Source organism: Synchiropus splendidus, chromosome 8, assembly GCF_027744825.2.
Source record: "Synchiropus splendidus isolate RoL2022-P1 chromosome 8, RoL_Sspl_1.0, whole genome shotgun sequence".
In the NCBI taxonomy this organism is placed as follows: domain Eukaryota; kingdom Metazoa; phylum Chordata; class Actinopteri; order Syngnathiformes; family Callionymidae; genus Synchiropus; species Synchiropus splendidus.
The window spans coordinates 11412498-11432575 of NC_071341.1; the positions used below are offsets into that span (position 1 = coordinate 11412498).

General features: G+C 43.0%; 1 protein-coding gene across 2 annotated transcripts in view; it reads right to left on the minus strand.

The window, feature by feature from the left end:
• Nucleotides 1–5258: 5258 nt before the first annotated feature.
• Nucleotides 5259–20078, minus strand: part of grm5b (glutamate receptor, metabotropic 5b) — a 65631-nt gene continuing 50811 nt past the window's right edge. For both annotated transcript variants that reach the window (XM_053872193.1, XM_053872194.1), the window contains exons 11-18: nucleotides 19649–19775; nucleotides 15957–16074; nucleotides 15689–15875; nucleotides 15359–15517; nucleotides 14999–15124; nucleotides 14740–14922; nucleotides 13548–13714; nucleotides 5259–11695 (exon numbers count right to left, since the gene is read on the minus strand). In XM_053872193.1, the coding sequence (XP_053728168.1) occupies nucleotides 10624–11695; nucleotides 13548–13714; nucleotides 14740–14922; nucleotides 14999–15124; nucleotides 15359–15517; nucleotides 15689–15875; nucleotides 15957–16074; nucleotides 19649–19775 (2139 nt within the window). In that variant the 3' untranslated portion in view covers nucleotides 5259–10623. The remainder of the gene's footprint in view (nucleotides 11696–13547; nucleotides 13715–14739; nucleotides 14923–14998; nucleotides 15125–15358; nucleotides 15518–15688; nucleotides 15876–15956; nucleotides 16075–19648; nucleotides 19776–20078) is intronic.

Genomic DNA, 20078 nt, shown 5'->3' on the forward strand with positions numbered 1-20078 from the left:
TGTGAAGTGGCAGAACGAATGAACTGTGTAGTGTTTGCCCAAATTTTATTGACAGTGAAGAGAATCTAAAAATATTACTTGACACCAGAAAAGTGGAGATGAAGAAAATGTGTCAATAGACTCTCCTTAAAAGTAGAAAAATACTAAATTCATGGGCTTTTCTTACTGAAGAGAAGAAGAGGGAACTTCTACCAACCACATGCTAGAACCACACCGAGACCGATGTACACTGCATCAGTGGGAATGACAACGTGGATCTTTTCCTTGAAAAACAAAATGAAAAACCTGAACAGATGTATCTGACACAGTCACTCCTAGATTACTCTGGAGACTTGAATGATCACAAGTCAGTTAAGGTTAGCTACACTCAAAGGACTACAACAAACAAAAAAACGAGCTCACACAAACACAAAAAAACTGACTGTCGCCTCCAAACCGATGACAGAAACAAGGCAACACAATAATGACTGACAACACAGACATAGGTGAAATGTCATTTAAGACATTTACAATGTACCAGAGGAGATTGAAATAAGTACATACTCACTGATCATGCATCTACAGCGTAATAGTGTGTCAGTCAAAGTCAGCTTTTCCTGCAATTGTCCTGAATGTAGCAGTTGTTCATAGGGGTTGTGAAGCTAAGAGACACAAGGGCAGAAGGAAGAGAAGGAAGAGATTATTATTGTAAAACTAGGTCAGAAGAGCAAAAGTTTAACATGAGCTACACATGCTTAATATGTGTTTGTTGATTCTATTCAATTCCTTCGATGCAAATGTGAATATGTTGCTGATAAAACTAGCAACAAGCAAGTTTTTGTTTTTTTTTCAATATCTTTAATTTATTTTAAAGGATGAGGAATACTGTTGAAATGGAAATTACATATTTAAAAAATGTACTTTAACATGATGATTTGTGATTTCATTTGTACTTTTGCTCTGTTCTCTTGAGGGCCACATAAATGAAACCCAGGGCCACATGTGGCCCCATGTCTGATCTGACCCTCAGCACCTCCAAAATAAAATCATCGAGCAGCATATAAACATTTCCTGAAATGTTCATTGCAATCTGTGCTTAGCTCTGCCAGTCGTCTTGCTAGCTACAGAGAGCTCCATACGCGGAACACTCCTTGGCGGTAAACAGCAGTCTAACCACCCACTAACATCACAGCTGGATGTGCCTCTCACCACACCAGGAAGTGTAAGGAGGATATGCGTAAGAGATCACCTCGGCATGCAGAGGTCACATGGTCAGCAGTAGCTTAGCTATAATAATGTCCGTGTGTGTGAGAGAGTGTGAGATGAAGGTGTTGCTGATGTCAGCTGACCGTGACCGCCCTCACAAATGTAATAAAAACCCCACCACCGTGTGTGAGTGTGGAGACACTGATGCTCCTTCCTCTTCCCATCTACCTGCTCTCAACAGTCTGCTCTGTCTTCCGTTTCTTTTCAAGTTCAATTTCCAAAAATGTCAGTTTAGATAAGATGGGTATTTAATAAAATGTGAGTCGCCAACAGATGAAATTAAGGAAACTGCTGCGGCCTGTTGATGCGACCCCACCTCAGGCTGCGTTTCTTCAGTGTGACATCACAAAAAGCCGGAACAACTAAATGATTCTTTAATTAATTGTGCGGCGCTTCATCAGGCTGCCGGCGCTGGTCTGACATGGATTTTGATTTTCGGTGATTAGACACAGCTTGGACGGGTGCCATATTATTTCTCATGATCAGTTTAATATATTCAAGTCGTAAATTAAGCTGTCGTTTGTACTCACTCGCCTCCCTTTTGTTGCTTCATGTCCAAGCCATACATGAGTCTGGACACCCAGTACCTGGGAGTGTTGCAGTCAGGACCAGAGACAAACCTCCGCTTCATAAAAACAATTACAGTGGGACCTCGGTTTTCGAACGTCCCGGACTTCAAACAAAAAATTTTCGAACATTTCGAACGAAAATCCAGAACTGGAACGCCCCCAGAAAAAGAAGGAAAAAACATAACGTGCGTGGACCGATCAGCTGACCCACGGCGCGCTTTTTTATTGTGTATAACGTAGCCTCTGTATGCAGACGTGTCCCGTTAGCTACATTTACTGAGTGTTTTTTCTTCATATTGAGGTGTAAAACCTTTCCTGTCTCCGCACTGGACCGTGGTAGAGTGTCACAGGGGAGGTGCTCGCTCTCCACACCTCAGAGGCTGGAGCGCTCACTCCAGGGTTTGATGTCCTGTTGTGGGCTGGAGCTGGGACAGGGATGAGGTGAGTCTGGGACAGAGCGTTACTTGGTTTATGACTTTGTCATAGCCAAACTGCACAGAAGCGCACATTCAGAGCTGGACACGCACCGGGCACCTCTTCACTTCTGGAGAGACGTCACTCACTCGGCAACCCCTCCCACATGCAGCGGCCACACACATAGAGGAACAGCGCACCTGCAGCAGACACTCTACATTCACCTACAAAAGACTATTTTAAGGCTTGGAACGCATTGTTTCTTTTTCCATTCACTGTCATGGGAAAAATCGATTCAGATTTCCAACAAATCGCTTCTCAAACGGCCGTCTGGAACGGATTGTGGTCGAGAACCGAGGTACCACTGTATTCTTTCTTGAAATTTTGAAGCGCATTTATTTTGTTGTGCATTTACTTTTTCGCCAGCTTTTAAACCACAAAGCAAACTTTGACAGTCCATGAGTATCAATAAAGTGTTGAAGTGAGACATCACGTTAGCTGTTAGCTCTGCGGTGCAGATAATCTTTGGCGTCGCGGGTCCGACAAGGATCACTCCCTCCATGGTGCTGTGGTGAAAGTATGTGGTCAAGTTAGAGGCGCATCGGTTTTAAAAACAGCTGGAAGTTGCACATGTGACCGGCTTCCCGGCTTCCGGAGCAAGCTGAATACTACTAGTTTGTTCCAATGAAAGCGTTTGAAATTGAAATTTATTTTGGAAAACAGTTTGTTTTTGCAGTAAGAAACATAAGTTTGTGCCGGTATGACTAATAGACTTCTGTATTCAGTTTGCTCTCGCCCCCTCACTGGTCTTGGTCTCTGCGTGCTCTGCTCTCCACACAGTCTTGACGACAACACCATGCCCTTGAAGTTGGCGATCACATGTAGGTCATGTATCTGCCCACGGGGTGCAGTGGCTGGGGCGCGGATCCGGCAAATTTTTCTTGATGTAACTACACGAATGGACCCCTGATATATTTGTTGCCCCTCAGGTTTGCTGTTCTCCCTCCCTCCTTTTTTCAAATTGGTTTCTAATGTTTGCACGCCTTGGAAATTGTATTAAATTTCATTCCATATTTGTCAAGATATTCCACTTTCATTATCAGTAGTTGCTTTTCACTTTCCAAAATTATTATGATTATCAATTTGGCAACAGCAGAACCAGTCGAACAGACTCAGAGGAAGCTGTTAGGATGTGCATTAATCTTTCTCGATCCAGTTTGAGTCGTCATGAGCGGAAACCAGGCGGTTGTTCGTGTCAGCTGGTCGTCACTTTTAAAGCCAGCGCTGGCTTTCGTGTCCTTGCCGAACATGAGTATTCATGAGCTGCTCATTGATGTGGAGGTGTAGGAGGGGACACTCCTGACAGAGTCAATGTGACCACTTCACTCTGGAGAGGCTTCACACTCACACTCACACACATTAGCATATTCTATACATTGACGTGTGCGAGACCTTCACTTTCAGCTGCCAACTTATTTCACACTGGCTTGTGTAAACTGTAACATTATGAGGGTGAAACAAGGTTGGTGTTTGTTTCGTTTTTTAAACCCACTTTTAGTTTGTAAAATATTTTTTATGATTATATACTTATTTATTTTGATATTTGCCTGTGTCGTGACTTGGAAGTCGGTGGGTGACAGCACTGTCTGGAGCCTGCATGTCGAAGGTTAAGTGAACAAAATGTTTTCGGGGGATGATTCATTGCAGCGCCGTGACTTGTCTGCATGTGAGAAGGAGCCGGCGCGGAGCTTATGACTCACACCAGAGTGTATTTCGGGCACAATACAGTATAACGGTCAAAAGGCTTCTTTTAAAGTGAACTGCGTGTCGCGCATAACAAAAGGCAGGATTTGTGTTTTTGGACTGAAGTGTGAATATATAGTGGCACGTCTTACTGAGGCCAAGTGTGAGGAGAGGACGAACAGACTTCCGATTCAGTTACACACGAGTGATGCGGCTAACAAGAAAGCAGAGAACAAAAGTTTGTTGTTCGCACTTGCGTGCTGATTATAATGGGAACAGCCAAAACAATCAACGTAGCAATTACAGCTGCAATTCAGAGCTGATGAGCTGCTCTTTACAAGTTCAAGTGGCGCGTGCGTGACAAGTGGATCGCTCCAATTGTTTCAAGTGGACATGTTATAGATTCGTGTTTTTCAACCTTCAAATGAACCTTGGTTCATTGAACAAATCCTGAGACTCACCACCAAAGGAACCTCGACCAAACGCACTTGTGCTTAAAGTCCTGTAGAAAATCCTGATTCAGTTGTGAAAAACTGTAGCTACTGACACTCGGTTGTTATTTTGCCAGGTTATTCAAATGGCAGAAAATGTATTTGTTTCAAATGTGTCTAGATAGGGACGGGCAATATAGCAAAATACATCCTGATTTTTTTTTATTTACTCACTTTAAATAACTGTTTCGATTTTATCACTTCTCTTTTGCATGATTTTATCGTACTTTTGAGTTTCCAGATAAATCCTTGCTTCATGAAAACAATTATTCTTTCTGACTTTAAATTTTGAAGCGCATTTATTTTGTTGTGCATTTAGTTTTTCGCCAACTTTTAAACCACAAAGCAAACTTTGACAGTCCATGAGTATCAATAAAGTTTTGAAGAGAGACGTCACGTTAGCTCTGTTAGCTCTGCGGTGCAGACAGTCTTTGGCGTCGCGGGTCCGACAAGGATCACTCCCTCCATGGTGCTGTGGTGAAAGTGTGTGGTCAAGTTAGAGGCGCATCGGGTTTAAAAACAGCTGGAAGTTGCGCATGTGAGCGGCTTCTTCTCTGTGAGTGTGTGGGAAGAGGAGCGCCGCGCACCACAGCAGCGCTGCTTTGACTGACCGACAGATCAGCGCATCAACACACTGGAGCGCCACAGTAGAGTGTATAGAAAGAATGTCAGTGATTGAAACGCGCTGTTATAGATATTCAAAAATAAGCTGGAGCAAAAAAAAGGACAAGATTGTTTTATTTATTTATTTATTTATTTTTTATTAACAATTATTCAAAGTTACATGTACACAATGTCTCCAACCGACTGGCGACTTCTAGACATGTCACATCCAAATGATAGAAAATACCACAGTACCAACGTCATTTATTCCACATTGTACATGTGCGGAACAGAATGGATGCATGTCACACCGATGCAGTCTCATTTGTTCCCACAGACTCATGTCTTATTTATGCATTTTGTCAGTCCCTCACTTCTGACACTGTGTGGAGAACAGAAGTAGAAGCTAAGTGGGCCAGTGGTGGGAGAATCATAAGCAACTTTCCCAGGGCTTAATCACACAAACTTCAACAAATCTGAGCTTTTCTTTTTTTATTTTTTTTCCCAAGCAACACGCTGAACAATCCCACCTCACAGATATTCGGCTGCTGCCCACGCGCAGCTTGTTGTTGTGTTTCCACTGACCACAAATCAGTCCAGAGAGACAGCTTCACCAGCCAATTTGGAACGAGCTGAGAAAGATTCATTAATGTGGATATTAGAAAACGTCAGCGCAGCCAAATGAGCTCTGGCGTGCTCTGCCGAGTCACAGTCTGAAGTCAGTGTCATTTCTGGATCCTTGGATGAGATAAAAAAAAATCTATTCGGGAGTCAGGCTTGTCACAGAGGGGACGGAGGAGCTGAACCAGGAGCAGGTCGTGACAAATGCTGCTGCTGTTGACACTCTTGTTACAGCTCGCACCAAACATCTCCACATGAAAATGCTTTGTGCATCCATACACTGCACTGATCCTATTTGTATTCTCAGGCAGCATGAAGCCAGAGTTCGGGTGACAGCTGAACCTAAATAGCATCCTCGGATTCCTGTCCTCCGTAATCTTGGAGCCATGGTTGTGCATTTATTTAAAAAGAATGGCGTATATCTCAGACGTTATTTGGAGCAGAGATGAGTTAAACTCTGCAGATATTTACATTTTGTGATTTCCTCCTGCATCCTGCCAGTCTTCCACTCCTGTGCCACCCTGCCTGCACTTCATCTCCACTACTCTAGAATTGAACTTGTAGTAATACAACCGTCGCTGTTGTTACTTCAAAACAACTGCATCTGACTTGATGTTCATCTTGTACTCGATGACTTATTGGCTGTTTCTGCGCACCTTTGATCACCTTTTGATTTGAAATTTGCCCCAAAATGAATTAATAATTGTAATAGCTTTGGTGCTTTCATATTTATGAAAACATCCCACTTTTGCAAAATGATTTTTTTCTTTTAAATAATACATTTACTCTAGTATAAAACACATTTCTTTATTTTTTTATGTTTTTGTAAATGTACACACTTAATAATGCAGTGAAAAATATTTTTCATTTTCTCACAAAAGCAAAACAAATATTAATTTTAATCGTCCGTGACAGGTGCTTGATGTGATGCTCTTTTTAAACTCTTGGTTGGATAATTTGGTGTACTCTTCATGTGAGCATCAAAAGTAATTTCAAAATAAATATTACAGAATAATCTCAAACTGTGTGGAAAAAAAAAAAAAAAACTGGAAAAGATATTCAAATAAATGGCCAAAGTATAAAAAATCCACTTCTTGACAGCATCAAATTACATTCACCTCTTTTGAACATCAGGAAAAGCAAAACACCAAAATTGTATATTCAATAGAAACTGGAGCCGAGGAAGATTTATTATCATTAATTCACAGCATGTTTATTTCTGCCTTTATCCACCACAGATGATTCAGAAGAAATAGCACTTGATGTAGAACGTTATGAGACCAGCACCGAGAGGAAGAGCTGAGCACAAAACCAAGTCGAGTTAGACGTTACGCAGGAAGTCAATTGAAGTTATAACAAAAGTGAGAGCGCGTCATTGTTTCATTCTTTTTTTTACCTCACACAGGAAACTGCTCCAGTCAAGAGTTGGAGGGGAACAACAACAACAACAACAACACCGCTCATTTATATGCAGATGAGTCATGTTGGAATAACTTCTTTCTTTCTGTTCGGATCATCCGACTCAGTGCTGCAGAGAAATTTGACAATGAAACCATCAGGCTGCGTTCAATGAGACTGGCATGGACCAGGATGTAAACATTTCCCTCACTATGACAATCGTCTGCATCTATATACTCATCACAAAAATAGAATTTAAATTCTGATATATTTCATGAAACAAATGTATTACTATGATTGTTTTTAAAACATGTATAAATACCCAAGTACTTATATAACACCTCTTTTAAAGTAGTAGGACCCTCAACACACTCATTTCTATTTAAAACACAATTTATAATTCCGCTTAGTCAGCGCTCCGGAACCTACAACAGAACATTAAAATCAAACCAGATGAAGGTCGACCGAGCCAAAGTTTGCAGTCACCAGGTCAGTTCAATTGCTTCAATTCACTTTAAACAGTTTCTGAGTGTTATTTTACCCCACTGAGTAACTGTTGCATTGAATAGACATGAACGTGTCGTGACGACCAATATGTTTGAAGCATATGAGGTTTGTTAACATGAACATGTCGATGTGAACCAGCAAATAAAGTTAAACAGTGAACATCATGTAGCATGAGATGGAGTTAATAAAAAATCTCATCTAGTAATACACTTAATTTTAGATAAATACTAAATGAATGATGGTACTTTTGGTACTAGTCACAAATGCATCTTGATTTTTTTTAATTTAAATGAATAAATAAATAAATAAAAATATATGACAAACAAGTGAGGTTCATCTATTTCAACGTGTTCTGCTGTGCGTCTTAATAAGTCAAGAGAACGTGTCACAAAACATGGTCATCAGTCGAAGACAGAAAACTGGCCACAATGATCGACAACAACACACAAGGTCACAGACGCTCTATTTCCCATCACCAGCACGACACGGACTACAAGCAGCAGCTGTGCGCGGCGTAACGTCACATGACTCAAATTCATGCCGATCTCTCAAGACGGGGAGCATGTACAGGACAAGACAGCCGAAGATGTGAGCGCTGATTCTGCCTCTTTCTGCAGAGGCAAGCGCAACTGTCGAGACGCACCCACGGGGGGCTGATAACACGCCGCTGAAGTGCTGAAGCAGCTCCAGCGTTTCTCCCTCGGCAAATTAAAAACCAAGCCTAAAACCCGATTACCCACATCCTACCTAGTCGCTCCTCCATCCTGGCACAAGTGTTGTCGACTGAAGAACAAGCACGTCTGACTTTGGACATGGAGTTCTCCTGGTTTCTGTTCCACCTACAGTATGACAAAAAAAACTACACCAGAGTCCCAGTCTAAATAACCACTTAAGGAAATCATTGGCACATGTCATGTTGTCTATCACACAGCACAGTTAATATCAGTAATTTGGACTAGAAAGGACCACTTTTTTTTTAAAATAGATATCAATACAAACATAGACGTCATCTCGGCCACGGTACTGAGTTGTCCTCCAGACGATGAAAGAGTTTAGAAAACGCTCAGATGTGCACCATAGTATTGCTTTCACAATGGTAAAAGTGGATCAACCATATAGAAAATATTCAAAAGCAATAAAAACAGTTCTATTCTTCATATCAACTCTTTATATGAAACCACATAATAACCCACAAACTAGTCAGCTAGTCCCTCCCCGACCCATTTGGCACAATTTATATTATTACATTGTTGAATTACATTACATTTGAATTGGAATATTCACTCACACATTCATAGTTACACAGTTCTAAAGTACATACTTGTACAGTTGATATAATTCAAAACTTGTTTTTTTTCTTTGTTGATATGTAAATAAATAATTTTCTTCGGAAACAAAACAGAACATTGTTGCATGCCCTTGTTATTTACAGAATCACTCAGAGATTGGTCTTGCTGGCTACCGTTGAGCAGGAACGCCATACAAGTGGGGAGGATTTTGACTATCAGCAAAGCGCCGGACAGATGAGATGATGAAGAGTTTTTTCTTAAAAAAAAAAAAAAATAATAATAATATTAATAAAACTTTCAAATACTGTCTTAATTCTTGTGTCCTCTTTTGGGCGCTTTCACACAAACATGGACCAAAAATGTATATTGTTTTGAAACAAATTTGATCTGTTACTGTTATTATTTAAACATATTTAAGAAGGCACTAATCTTTGTGATTGTGTTGCAAATGCTATATTCAAAAATTCATATTGGTTTGTTTTGCTCAGATAAACAAATGTGTCCAATGTACTGAAGTAAATCAGCAAGGTGTGTGCTAAAAATAGCAACAAACGCTAGGCTAGCTGGCCACGCCCTCACACCACTCATGCTAGGTTATAATTCTCATAACAATGTTTCATTGAAAATCTTATTCAAAGTCTGTTTCAGACGGTTTTGGGGGAGCACACACCCGGCCATCCAAATTGACCCTTGACAGAGGAACACGACAAAAGCACGTCAGATGCTACTATGCCTGACATGAATCTAGTGTTAATGTGACGTTCATGTCGGTAGTCGGTTTACATTTAAAAGGTCAGTTTCACGTCTGCATTAAATCCATCAGCAAAATGGTGAGTCTGTGTGAAAGCACCCTAAGAGGTCGAGCGTGTAGCCTCTGGATGGATCGAAAGAAACCTGGTCTTGCTTTAGACTGTGGCGAACTGAAGGAACTGTACTAGAATCTACTTTCCCTCATTCCCAAGTCATAAATAGAGAGGTATCGTGGTTTGGTCCCAAACGCTTCCATAAGCAAAATATATATATGTATACATTCAACCCTATTTAAAACCAAAACATCATGGAAGAGTAGAAAATGAAAGGGCTAAAAACAAGCGAGAGGAAAGCAAACACAGAGACGGCTTTCTTCTCTCTGCTTTGTTGACAAACTGCACCGTTGTCAGAAGAGTTTTACCGAGGAGAAAAACTCCCCTCTTTATATACACAGTTTTTCCCTTTTACACATATATATATATATATATATGTATATATATATATATTGGTGTGTGTGTGTGTGTGTGTTTTGTGGCTATGAGCGGGAAACGTTCAGTTCTTCAGAGCTGCTCCAATTCCACCACTTCATTGGCTTTACTGCTCTGCACCGACAGCAACAACGCACTCCAGTGCACACACTCTCTCAAGCACACACAGCACGTGCCTACAATCTCTAATTAGTTGACAGCCATGTTATGTTAAGGCCACTAACCATCTAAAAGAGTTCAACGGCAGTTCCTGGCTTCACGACAGGCGTGGTGGCCATTTTTGCAGCTCTCTCTTCTTACCTGTAGAGGGCGAAACTATGACATTACGACGTGAGCAAGGCCTCCACCGCAGACATGTAAACACAATGACAGCTTCCTGTTGCTGTTTGGTGTCTTCACAAACTTCCTCCGTTTTTGACTCTGGATCCTATTGTTTCCGTCGCCTCTTCTCGTAGGGACGTGTGACGTTTTGGAGCGTTCCCGCTCTTAACTCGGCACCGCTGCCTCACAGTGAGGATGAGCTCTGGCTGTAGTTTCTGAGAATCAGTCTGCTGTACCTCGGTGAAGGAGGGGACGGGGGAGGGTGGGAGGGCACCGGCGGAAGACACAGTTCTGTCTCGGAGACGGGGGAACTGCTGCCGGATGCCAAAGAGTCACGGAAGGGTGACGGGGGCGTCAGAGCAATCAGCTCTTCCTCCATCTCCACCCGCCTCAGTGGAGAGTCCAGACAGGTGACCTGGCCTCCTCTCATTGGGGAGAGGGACGTGGATGACTGCGGGTGAGGCGGGGGCAGGGGGTATGGAGACTGGTGAGGCGGGAAGGAGTGAATGGGACAGCCACCCCGAGCGCCTAAACTTGACTCAGCGACGCTGTGAGGCTGGACGTCGGCGTAAGTGGTGAGGGTCTGGTGGCCCTGCAGTTCGCGTGGTAACAGATAGGGGTCAGTCGGGTGCTGAGAAGGAGAGGCGTGCTTGTGTGAGGGAGAGTTGAGGAGCATCATGCTGTTGAGCTCAGTGATGTTGGCAGTGAAGCGGTTCACCACACAGCTGATCTGGTCCATGAGTGAGCTCTGAGGCCCACTGGCGTGTTCGTCCACCACGATCAAGCGACCGTCGATCGCCGTCACGCCCGAGCTGCTGCTGGTGGGTCCTCCGCTGCTGCCGCTCCCGCCGCTGCAAGTGCTGCTGGGATACTTGGGGGCTCCGCTCATCTGGGACTCCTCCACGAACCCCGCTCCAAGCCTCTGACTCACCGTGTTGATAGGGGAGGGCGTCTGAGGCCTGTACGTGATGGAGTACTGCTCCTCCGCCTCAGAGAGGTCATACAGGGTCTTGTCAGCGCCGCCGTCAGCGTGAGAGGGCAGAGAGGACATGGAGGGCAGAGAGGGCAGAGGCATGTGCGGGGGGAGGTCCGATCCCCCGCTGTAGCGTTCCTCTGAGGTTTTGGAGAAGGGCTTGATGACAGCCGTCTGGTTGTTCTCCTTCTTCTTGATGTGGAAGGAGAGCCTCTGCCACAGGTGACTCCCCCGAGAGCCTGTGCGCTCCGTCTGGGCCCAGGACACCGACTTCCCATTTGAGCTACAGAGGAGGAGGAGGAAAACATGGTCAAGACTTTGAAAAAACGTGCAGTCGATGTCAACATGTTTGTCTTACTGAAACAAAGAATGAATATGTCTACTGTAAGTCTATGTTTTCAATAGTGATAAAAACAAATTCCTTTCTTCAGGCCTGGCCCCTCCAGTCACTTCTTTAATGCTCGCTTTCGCAGATGAGATTTGACGATCTATTTTTACTGGTGCTGTATGTCATTTTTCTTCATCAGTTTCCGTCATTTATCTTGCTTTTGTCAAGATAACTAGAGTGATTAATGTTTCCGTCTCATGAAGAAGAGTCAGTGAACGCATCAAAAAAATGTAGCGTCGCTCGATGTACATCCCTTTTCCTTCACACTTCGATGAGGAACAGAATCCTGAATGTGCATCACTGTTTAACTGACCAAAAATCAATCCAGTGCCATTCATGACCTCACAACAACGTAATGTAAACATGAATTCAAAAGGATTTCAAGTGTTGTTTAGTGCAGGAATCTACTGCTGCGACTGCACACTTTTGCTCCCATTTGACTGAGTATTGTGTGCAACAGAACACTTCCTATAGTCGAGTTGGCGTGACATCGACAGATTCGCTCTTTTCGCGTCAATAAATCAACAACGACAACATGTTGGAACACAAATCTTTCCTCTTTCTAGCCACACCTACATGCTCAAGTGAGTACCAGCACAACTGACGGACAAACTCTGTCGTACTCACACGGATCTCACTGCGACTCTTCTGACACACACTGAAGGGATTATTAAATACGTTTCATTGTCCAATATTCTTCTTATGACTTGCATAATGTCTTACATAACGTGACTGCCTTCATGATAGCTTGTCCTAGAATATTTTTTTTAAATACTGGAAATTGCACTGGTTTTGTAGATTGACCCACTACATCTATTTTGAATTGAAAACTTTATGTATAGCCACGCAATATGATACAGCGGTGACAGTGGTGAGTTACACCACCATGGCGTCACATGATCTTATGATACTGCATCATGTACAGTCAAAAATGTGAACATTACAATGGAAAGAAAAGTAGCATGCAACTTTCAAAATCCTGCCACATTTTGGTGACTGTTTAATTTCCGCCTTTGTCTAGTTACACAATGGCCGCATCACATCACAGGCTTCCTACTGCACCAAGCAGATAGAGACCCACCAGTCACCAGCACTGCCAGAGAGATTGGTGATGGGGGAAGAGAGCAATAAAGGAGACAAAGATGGAAACACTCCTGTCGTCATGAGAACATTCAAATCTCCCATGGAAAGCAGCGTGAACTCATGAAACCTGCTGACAAATTAAACTTCTTTTTTTTTTGCTCTTTTCATCGCGGGTAAGTGGCTGTGCGTCACGTCGTACTCGTCGCTGCAGATGAATACTTTCGGAGGGAGGAGGGGACGTGTTCCAGGAGTAAAAGTCATCCTCTTTTTCACATCAATCCTTCAGCTTCATGTTATCTTTCCAAGAAATCACCTTCGCTTTTTCACTCTCCGCCACCACCTGATTTTCCCCTCAGATTATTTCCCTTCTTTCTATTCTCTTCTTCCCTCCTTCCCTCTCCGCCATGTCTCCATTAGGTAATTGTGTGCAGTTCATGTTGGGGTCAGAGGAAGAGTCAGGCTGGCTCAGAGGAGTTCAGGATTCAATCTCGGAGAAAGCTCGCGCGCACACACTCGCACACACACAGTTGCACACCCACAAACAATCAAGAATGCAACAGCAAAAGTCTGAAAGGCTTGGACTGTAAGTGAAGAGTAACCTCGTGTTAACCCGAACAACAAGTCATCGCTGTGAATACACGTGTGAAAGCTCACACAGATTTACCTGAGGGTCTCTCCAGTTGAGCCTCTACGCTTCCACAGGTTTACCAGACTGGAGGAGCGGCTGGCAGCGGAGGAAGATTTGCCGTCACCGACATGCATGCGCACCACTGTGCTCGTGGTGAAGGCACTTCGCACGTTGCGCTCAGGTTTGGCCAAAATAATGTAGACCTGTTTGGACAGGTGGACGAAGGAAGAATTATAAACAAAGCGCTCAACGTTTTGTCTTATTCAAAATTTTACATGGACAAATGCGATTCTTTTCTGACCTGTGTATTTTATTCACCTGTTGTTTTTGCACTGGTCATAATAAAGGAAAATGATGACATTCTTTCAGGCATTTTCAAGGAGCACATGCTATTGATAAGTCTGTGATCAACATTCATTCTGTTCATGGATCAATGACTCTTCAATGACACCCATCCTCACTCCCATGGCATAATAAACTGACATTAGGAAAGTGGACTTTTATGTCCTGTTCTGATGGCACAACGTGTTGCCCTTTACTTTAAGCATAACTCATTATGAGTACATTCATATGACATCATCAGGCATTTCTAAGGCTTCATAGAAGATGTTATGAATGTACATAATAATGTATGGGAACTTATGACAAGGTTTATAAAATACAAGTTGGGGACTTAACTTAATCTAGTTATACAGTCTCAAGAACCCCTACGCCTTTTAATACTCAAGAAACACTGCTTTAAGTTGCCATACACTATTATGAACAACCATAACATCTTCTATAAAGCTTTATAAATGCACTACAATGTCTTAAGAATGTACTAAAAATCCATCATAGATAAGATCTTAATACAAAGTGGAACATAACAGTCATATTTAAGAGAAATGAGAGCATGAATTAAAGAACAAATCCCTCTTTCATTCAATGTACGTGACCCAGGCTTTTAGCTAGGAGGGCGTCTGGGCGTCTGCAAAACATAAAAAATGGCTGATTCTCAATATGGCAGCATCTGGCGTCCGAGCTACGGTCGAGAATCGAGTGTCCATTTTTTCAGATTTTGCAGACACCCAGACGCCCTCCAAGTTAAAAGCCTGACGTGACCCCAGTTTCAGCAACTGAAGGCAACCATTCAAGATAGATAGTGCATGACTACAAGTAACAACTACAGCCATGAATATCATCATCCAGCCGCGGCATTGCTGTGCAATCCTGCAGCGATGGGTCTCACCTTGGGTACGAACATGCAGCAGAGCGCCACAGTGGCGCTGAGGCTGACACTGAAGCACATGGTGATGATTTTGTAGTTGGAGCCAAAGTAGATTGGGACGAAGGCCAGCCAGATGATGCAGGTGGTGTACATCGTGAAGGCAATGTACTTTGCCTCATTGAAATTAGCAGGAACGTTGCGAGTCTAAAAGAAGAAAAAATACACATATGTCATCAAAACATTCCGACCCAATCCCTCTTCAAGATGACACTAGTTTTACCTTGAAGGCATAAAAGGTGCAGCTCAGAATGAGCAGGCCGTTGTACCCCAGGGGAGCGACCACGCCCAGGTTAGTGGTGTTGCAGATGAGGTTGACCTGGCGGATGCTGGGGTAGTCATTGATCACCTGTGAGACAGTTCCAGCAAAAAATAGAGAACCGTTGCGGTGAAAAACTATAATGTTTGACAAAAACAAAATCAACAATAACAAAATATATGGTCAAAGAGAAATCTCAGACGCATGGTTGGAATATACACTGAACCTAGCAGGTGAACTTTGAGCTCCTGCCTAATTTCCCAGGCTTTCATAAAAAGCTAAACAGAGTCATTTGCAAACCCAGCGTGATTCACACTCTCGTACCGCAGGGGCCTCCATGAGAAACAAAGCCACGATGATTCCCAGCTGCAACAGGATGAGCAGGAAGGCAATGATGAGTTGAGCGCAGGCTGACATGAATCGAGGTTTCTTGGTGCAGATCTTCTTCTTGCTGCCAGCCAGGATCCGAGCGATACGATTGGTCTGGAATTATATATCCATACTTTAACACACAAGTCAGGAAGACAAATATTTTCCATCTAAAACCTTGTCATCAGTAGCGCACAGTAGTTGCTTTTCCACTTTCCATGAAGAATGACATCACAGCAGTCACGTGGTCTAATGTAGACACTTTTTCACTAAGTGACGTCTTACTTTGGTGACAAGCGCTGAGTAGCTCATGGCAGGCGACAGACCAATCCCCAGCCGTTGAAGGTAGCAGTGGATGACGTGAGGTTTGGCGATCAGGCTGAACGTGCACAAGTACCCGAGACAGATGCCTGCCAGTATAATGTAGCAGAGCTCCCTACTGGAGGACTTCACCACAGGAGTGTCCCGGAACCTTGAAGCATCCAGCAAAAAAAAAAAAACGTCAGCCAGAAATACAGCAGCAAACAAATATTTTGAACAGGTAGAATTTTACCTGATGAAAACCGCTGTGACAAAAAATGTAGCCATTAAGCCGAGACAGGCAAAAACCACAGCAGCAATGGGCTCTGGATCGCCCCACCGCAAATACTCCACTGGGATTGGATCACAGCCTGAGAGAAAGTGGAATATTTACTCCTGTTCTCATTGTGTCCAGGCTACATCGTATAAAAGACCAACAAATATGTGTATTGTTCCAACTGAAACACTCTTTTTCCCGAGGGCTCACTCATCTTTTTTGGCTCGTCTTACTTAAAATGTAGGTTTAGAAAGCTTCAGGGCTTGTTTTATTTTCCAGGAATAAGAGGGGATAACAGTACAGGGCAAGCTACTTTACTAGTCTGAGCGTATACAACCAAAACTGCGTGGTGTTTATCACAGGCACCGAGCTTGAAAGGGTGATAAAAGGACATCAATTGCATTTGAGGTGGTACTGTGTTCCTCAGGTTCTGTTTGGCAGCTGTGTAAGTAAAGAGAAGTGAGGATATGCACGAGAGCACGACACTGCTTTAAAATATTCATTGGGTGTTCATAACGTTATATAGGTAATTTAATTTAAACAAAAATATATGACTGAAATGACACTCCAAAAAAGTCAAACTAAAAAGGAATTTGAAAAACAAACATCTGCACTGAATGATGAAGCATTAGGCTTTGAAATCAGATGTTTCCAACTGACCGTAACCATTCAAAAAGAATAGCTGTAGTTAGGATGAGGACTCACTGTTATGGGACTTGTGATGTGTGATATATAAAGTGCTTTATGTGGGGGTGAAATGAGCAACTACGCACACCAACATCGGAACCTTATGGAGCTCCTCCCAATGTCTTCAGCCTCACACCAAACATTCTTTTTTTTAGCCTGTTACCTATGGTGTCAGGAAATGTCATAGGATGGGAAATATCAGATTCAATTGAATAGCACAATGCATCCACCTAAATACAAAAGTCTGACGCCGGCATCACCCTGGGACGATAAAATTAACTTGACCACTGTCAAGATGTGACGCCTTAGGAGTGACAACGGGTTGCAACATGTTGATCCGTGGCTCAAAAGATAAACTAACCCTCTCGTCCAACCTTGAATTCCCATCAAGACAACACATAAAAAACACTTACAACACACAACAGCGTCCAGATTCAAATAGGAATTCAATAACGTGATAAAGCAAACATGGTAAGATCTTGAATGGGTTGTTTTTGAAAATAAATTGGATGGAACTAATGGTTGAATTGAACAAACTACTCTTTATATTTAAAAAAAAAGATGCTGAACACAAAATATTGAATTTGTTCTCGCTTTTTTTTTTCTTCCTTTTCTCCATTAGCAGCAAAGAAACTCAATTTCAAGATCATTAGAGTCAGAAGAGAAATCATGAGAAGCACCATAGTGATTTAATGGCTTTCTTGTTAGGGTGGTCGATAGAGTTTATTGAATCAATGATCCGGCCAGTCTCTGGGCATAAACAAGACTAATGGACTTAAAGCAAGGAGGCAGTGAAAACAAAAAAAAAGGCATCAACAGTATCATCTATTAAAACTGCTCATTGCAGCCGGTTCTGTGTTCCACAGGAATTTAACCGGTGACAAACACATTGCTAAGCCACAGAAGAGACGCTATCTGTGTATTGAATTGGATTTCGAAATGCTCTCTGACCTTGTTTTTGCAGGTGCTTATGAAAACTGGTCAAAATAAATCAGCAGGTCGTACCATTTAAAGTTGTAGTATTCTGAGTGTGATTGAATTTAGGTGTGAATCATTTGGGAATTGATCAGTTTCGCTCTTGCCCCCACAAACTGTTCTACGCCAAAAATGGATCTGACTTCTGAGAAAGTTCGAGTAGCTCAGTGGAGTCTAGAAGTGCTGACTATATTTGTCATTTAAAACTAAATTAACCCACACAACCTGCGGGAAATTGCGCAGGCTCCGACCCAAAGAGGCCGTTTGATGGCTCAGTGCGTATAAAGTTTGGAGGCGAACTACTTCAGTGGATCTTCCCGACCAGTGAAGAGGCTGAAATCCCAAACCTAATCCTTCCCCTTTACTGCTCCTTCCATTCTCACTGCTTCTGACAGGCCGTCCATTCATCTCAACCTCCTCACGCCCCCTCTTCCCAACACATTTCCGCTTCTTTTTTACGACTTCTGAGTCACTTTTATTCTCAGCTATTTCCTCTTCCACACACAAACATTTTTTTTGCAGTTTCTGCCGCCCTCAGGTCTTTTCCTCCTCATTATTACGATTCAATAAAAACTTCTTAATTCTCATTAGATGACTCAACATTTGCATTTCCACGCAGCAACAAAGCTGCCGGGCCGTGGCTTCAATCTTTTATGTTTCTCCCTTCACACTGGCCGCTGATGCTACTGTCTCTGGCGCCGCTGCTCCATTTGAATTTTCAGCAGGACGGGATTCATGTTTTAATCATGCCACTTGCTGAGGAGCTGAATAATGAGCCCCGTGAAAGCGCAACTATTCAGCTCGACGCAGTGGAGGGGAAATACACCTTCAATACCACTGAAATCTATTTGCATTGTAAGCTGCTCTTGATGCAGAATGATTAAAACATAGGTGACTACGTGGGGAACAAATTGCGGGGATGAAAGCAGAGGAGGGAACAAGGGAGGAGGAGGAGGGACCAGAGGACGGGATGCAGATATTATCTCTCCGTCACGATATGATTGGGGATTTGCAATAATGGGATCTTTAGGCTTGTTACAGCCGGGGCGGTCATTATCTAATTCTGCTGAGCCTCATTTATTCACTGACCATGCAGAGAACAGGTGAAGCTACCGGGGCTCAGTCAAGCTCATTTCAGGGTTGTTGGTTTTTTTTTTTCTAATAAAACACTCAATGAGATTTCCTATTGTGTACAGGGAAAATAGCACTCCGGAAGAGGAGAACGGGTCAGAAAAGATGGAAATTCAGGACCTTGAAAACAAATTATCATGACTCACAATTTGCCGCATCAAAAACATTGCAACGTCCTGTGCTGATTTGACCGGAGATCTGCAGTATACTGGAGAAGTATACACCTCTCTGACCAGCCATGTTTGACTGATGCCAAACTTTGTCTTGGAACTTAAGGGTTTTAGTTCATGTTTTGAACTAAAACCCTTAAAACGATTTATAGCTTTTGAGTCTACATCAGTAGCTTTAAGTTCATGTGTGCGTGTGGACATGTGTGTGTCAGGCCAGGCCACACATCAGCTCATTAACGGTGCACTTCACTTTTCTGTCTATGAAATCTTGTTGCAGCAACAGCAGAGAAACAGAGGATGTATCCCAAATTGGCCGGCTTGTTGTCTTCTAATTAACCACATGTTACAGTTGTTCACACAACTCTGGTTGAAGCCAAACACAAGATCATGTTTGTGAAGCAACTGAATGATTCCTCTGCTTTTTGGATCACTTTCACTGAAACTTGCTGGGTAATGCGCGAGAGAAAGACAGGAAGCAGAGTTAGAAGTGGCAGAAACAAGACGATCAAGAGCATGAAGAAGAATATAACATCAGGAACTGCCATTGAAATATTAAAGATGAGAAGCTGAGGTGGCGATAGACGGCATAAAAGTAGGACAATTGGAAGGCGTTTTTGTCTCTGTCTCTGGAGGTTGTGGAAGCTGACTATAGGAGGAGGGGGGGACTCTGGTTCTCCTCTGTGTTCAGGGGAAACAAACACTAACCTGTGAGGTCATCAGTTGGCCAGGAACCCAACTCGCAGGCGCGACAGGTGTACTCGTCGAACACAAACTCGTTCTCTTTACATGGAGTGCACGTCCAGCAGCAGCTCACCTCGCCTTTCCGGATCACCTGCAGGCGAGTCGTCACATTTGTTATGTTTCGTTTGTTCCTCGTGCTTTTATTTGCGTACTTCCGGTTATTCTTGTGTGTGTTTCCTCTCCTGGAGGAAACACTGGCGAAGCCTGGATGCAAGCTCGCGTCGCCAGATGGTTGCTTAGCGTCCTCACGGTAAAACTCCTTCGAAACCTCCTTTCTCTTGTGCTTCCTGGTTATTCTGTCCGTGCTTGATTTTCTTTCAGCCGCCTCCTTCGTCTACTCTGGTCGCTCCGTTTTCTGTTAATCGCTTATTGCTGTTTGTTCGCGTGTGAGTGC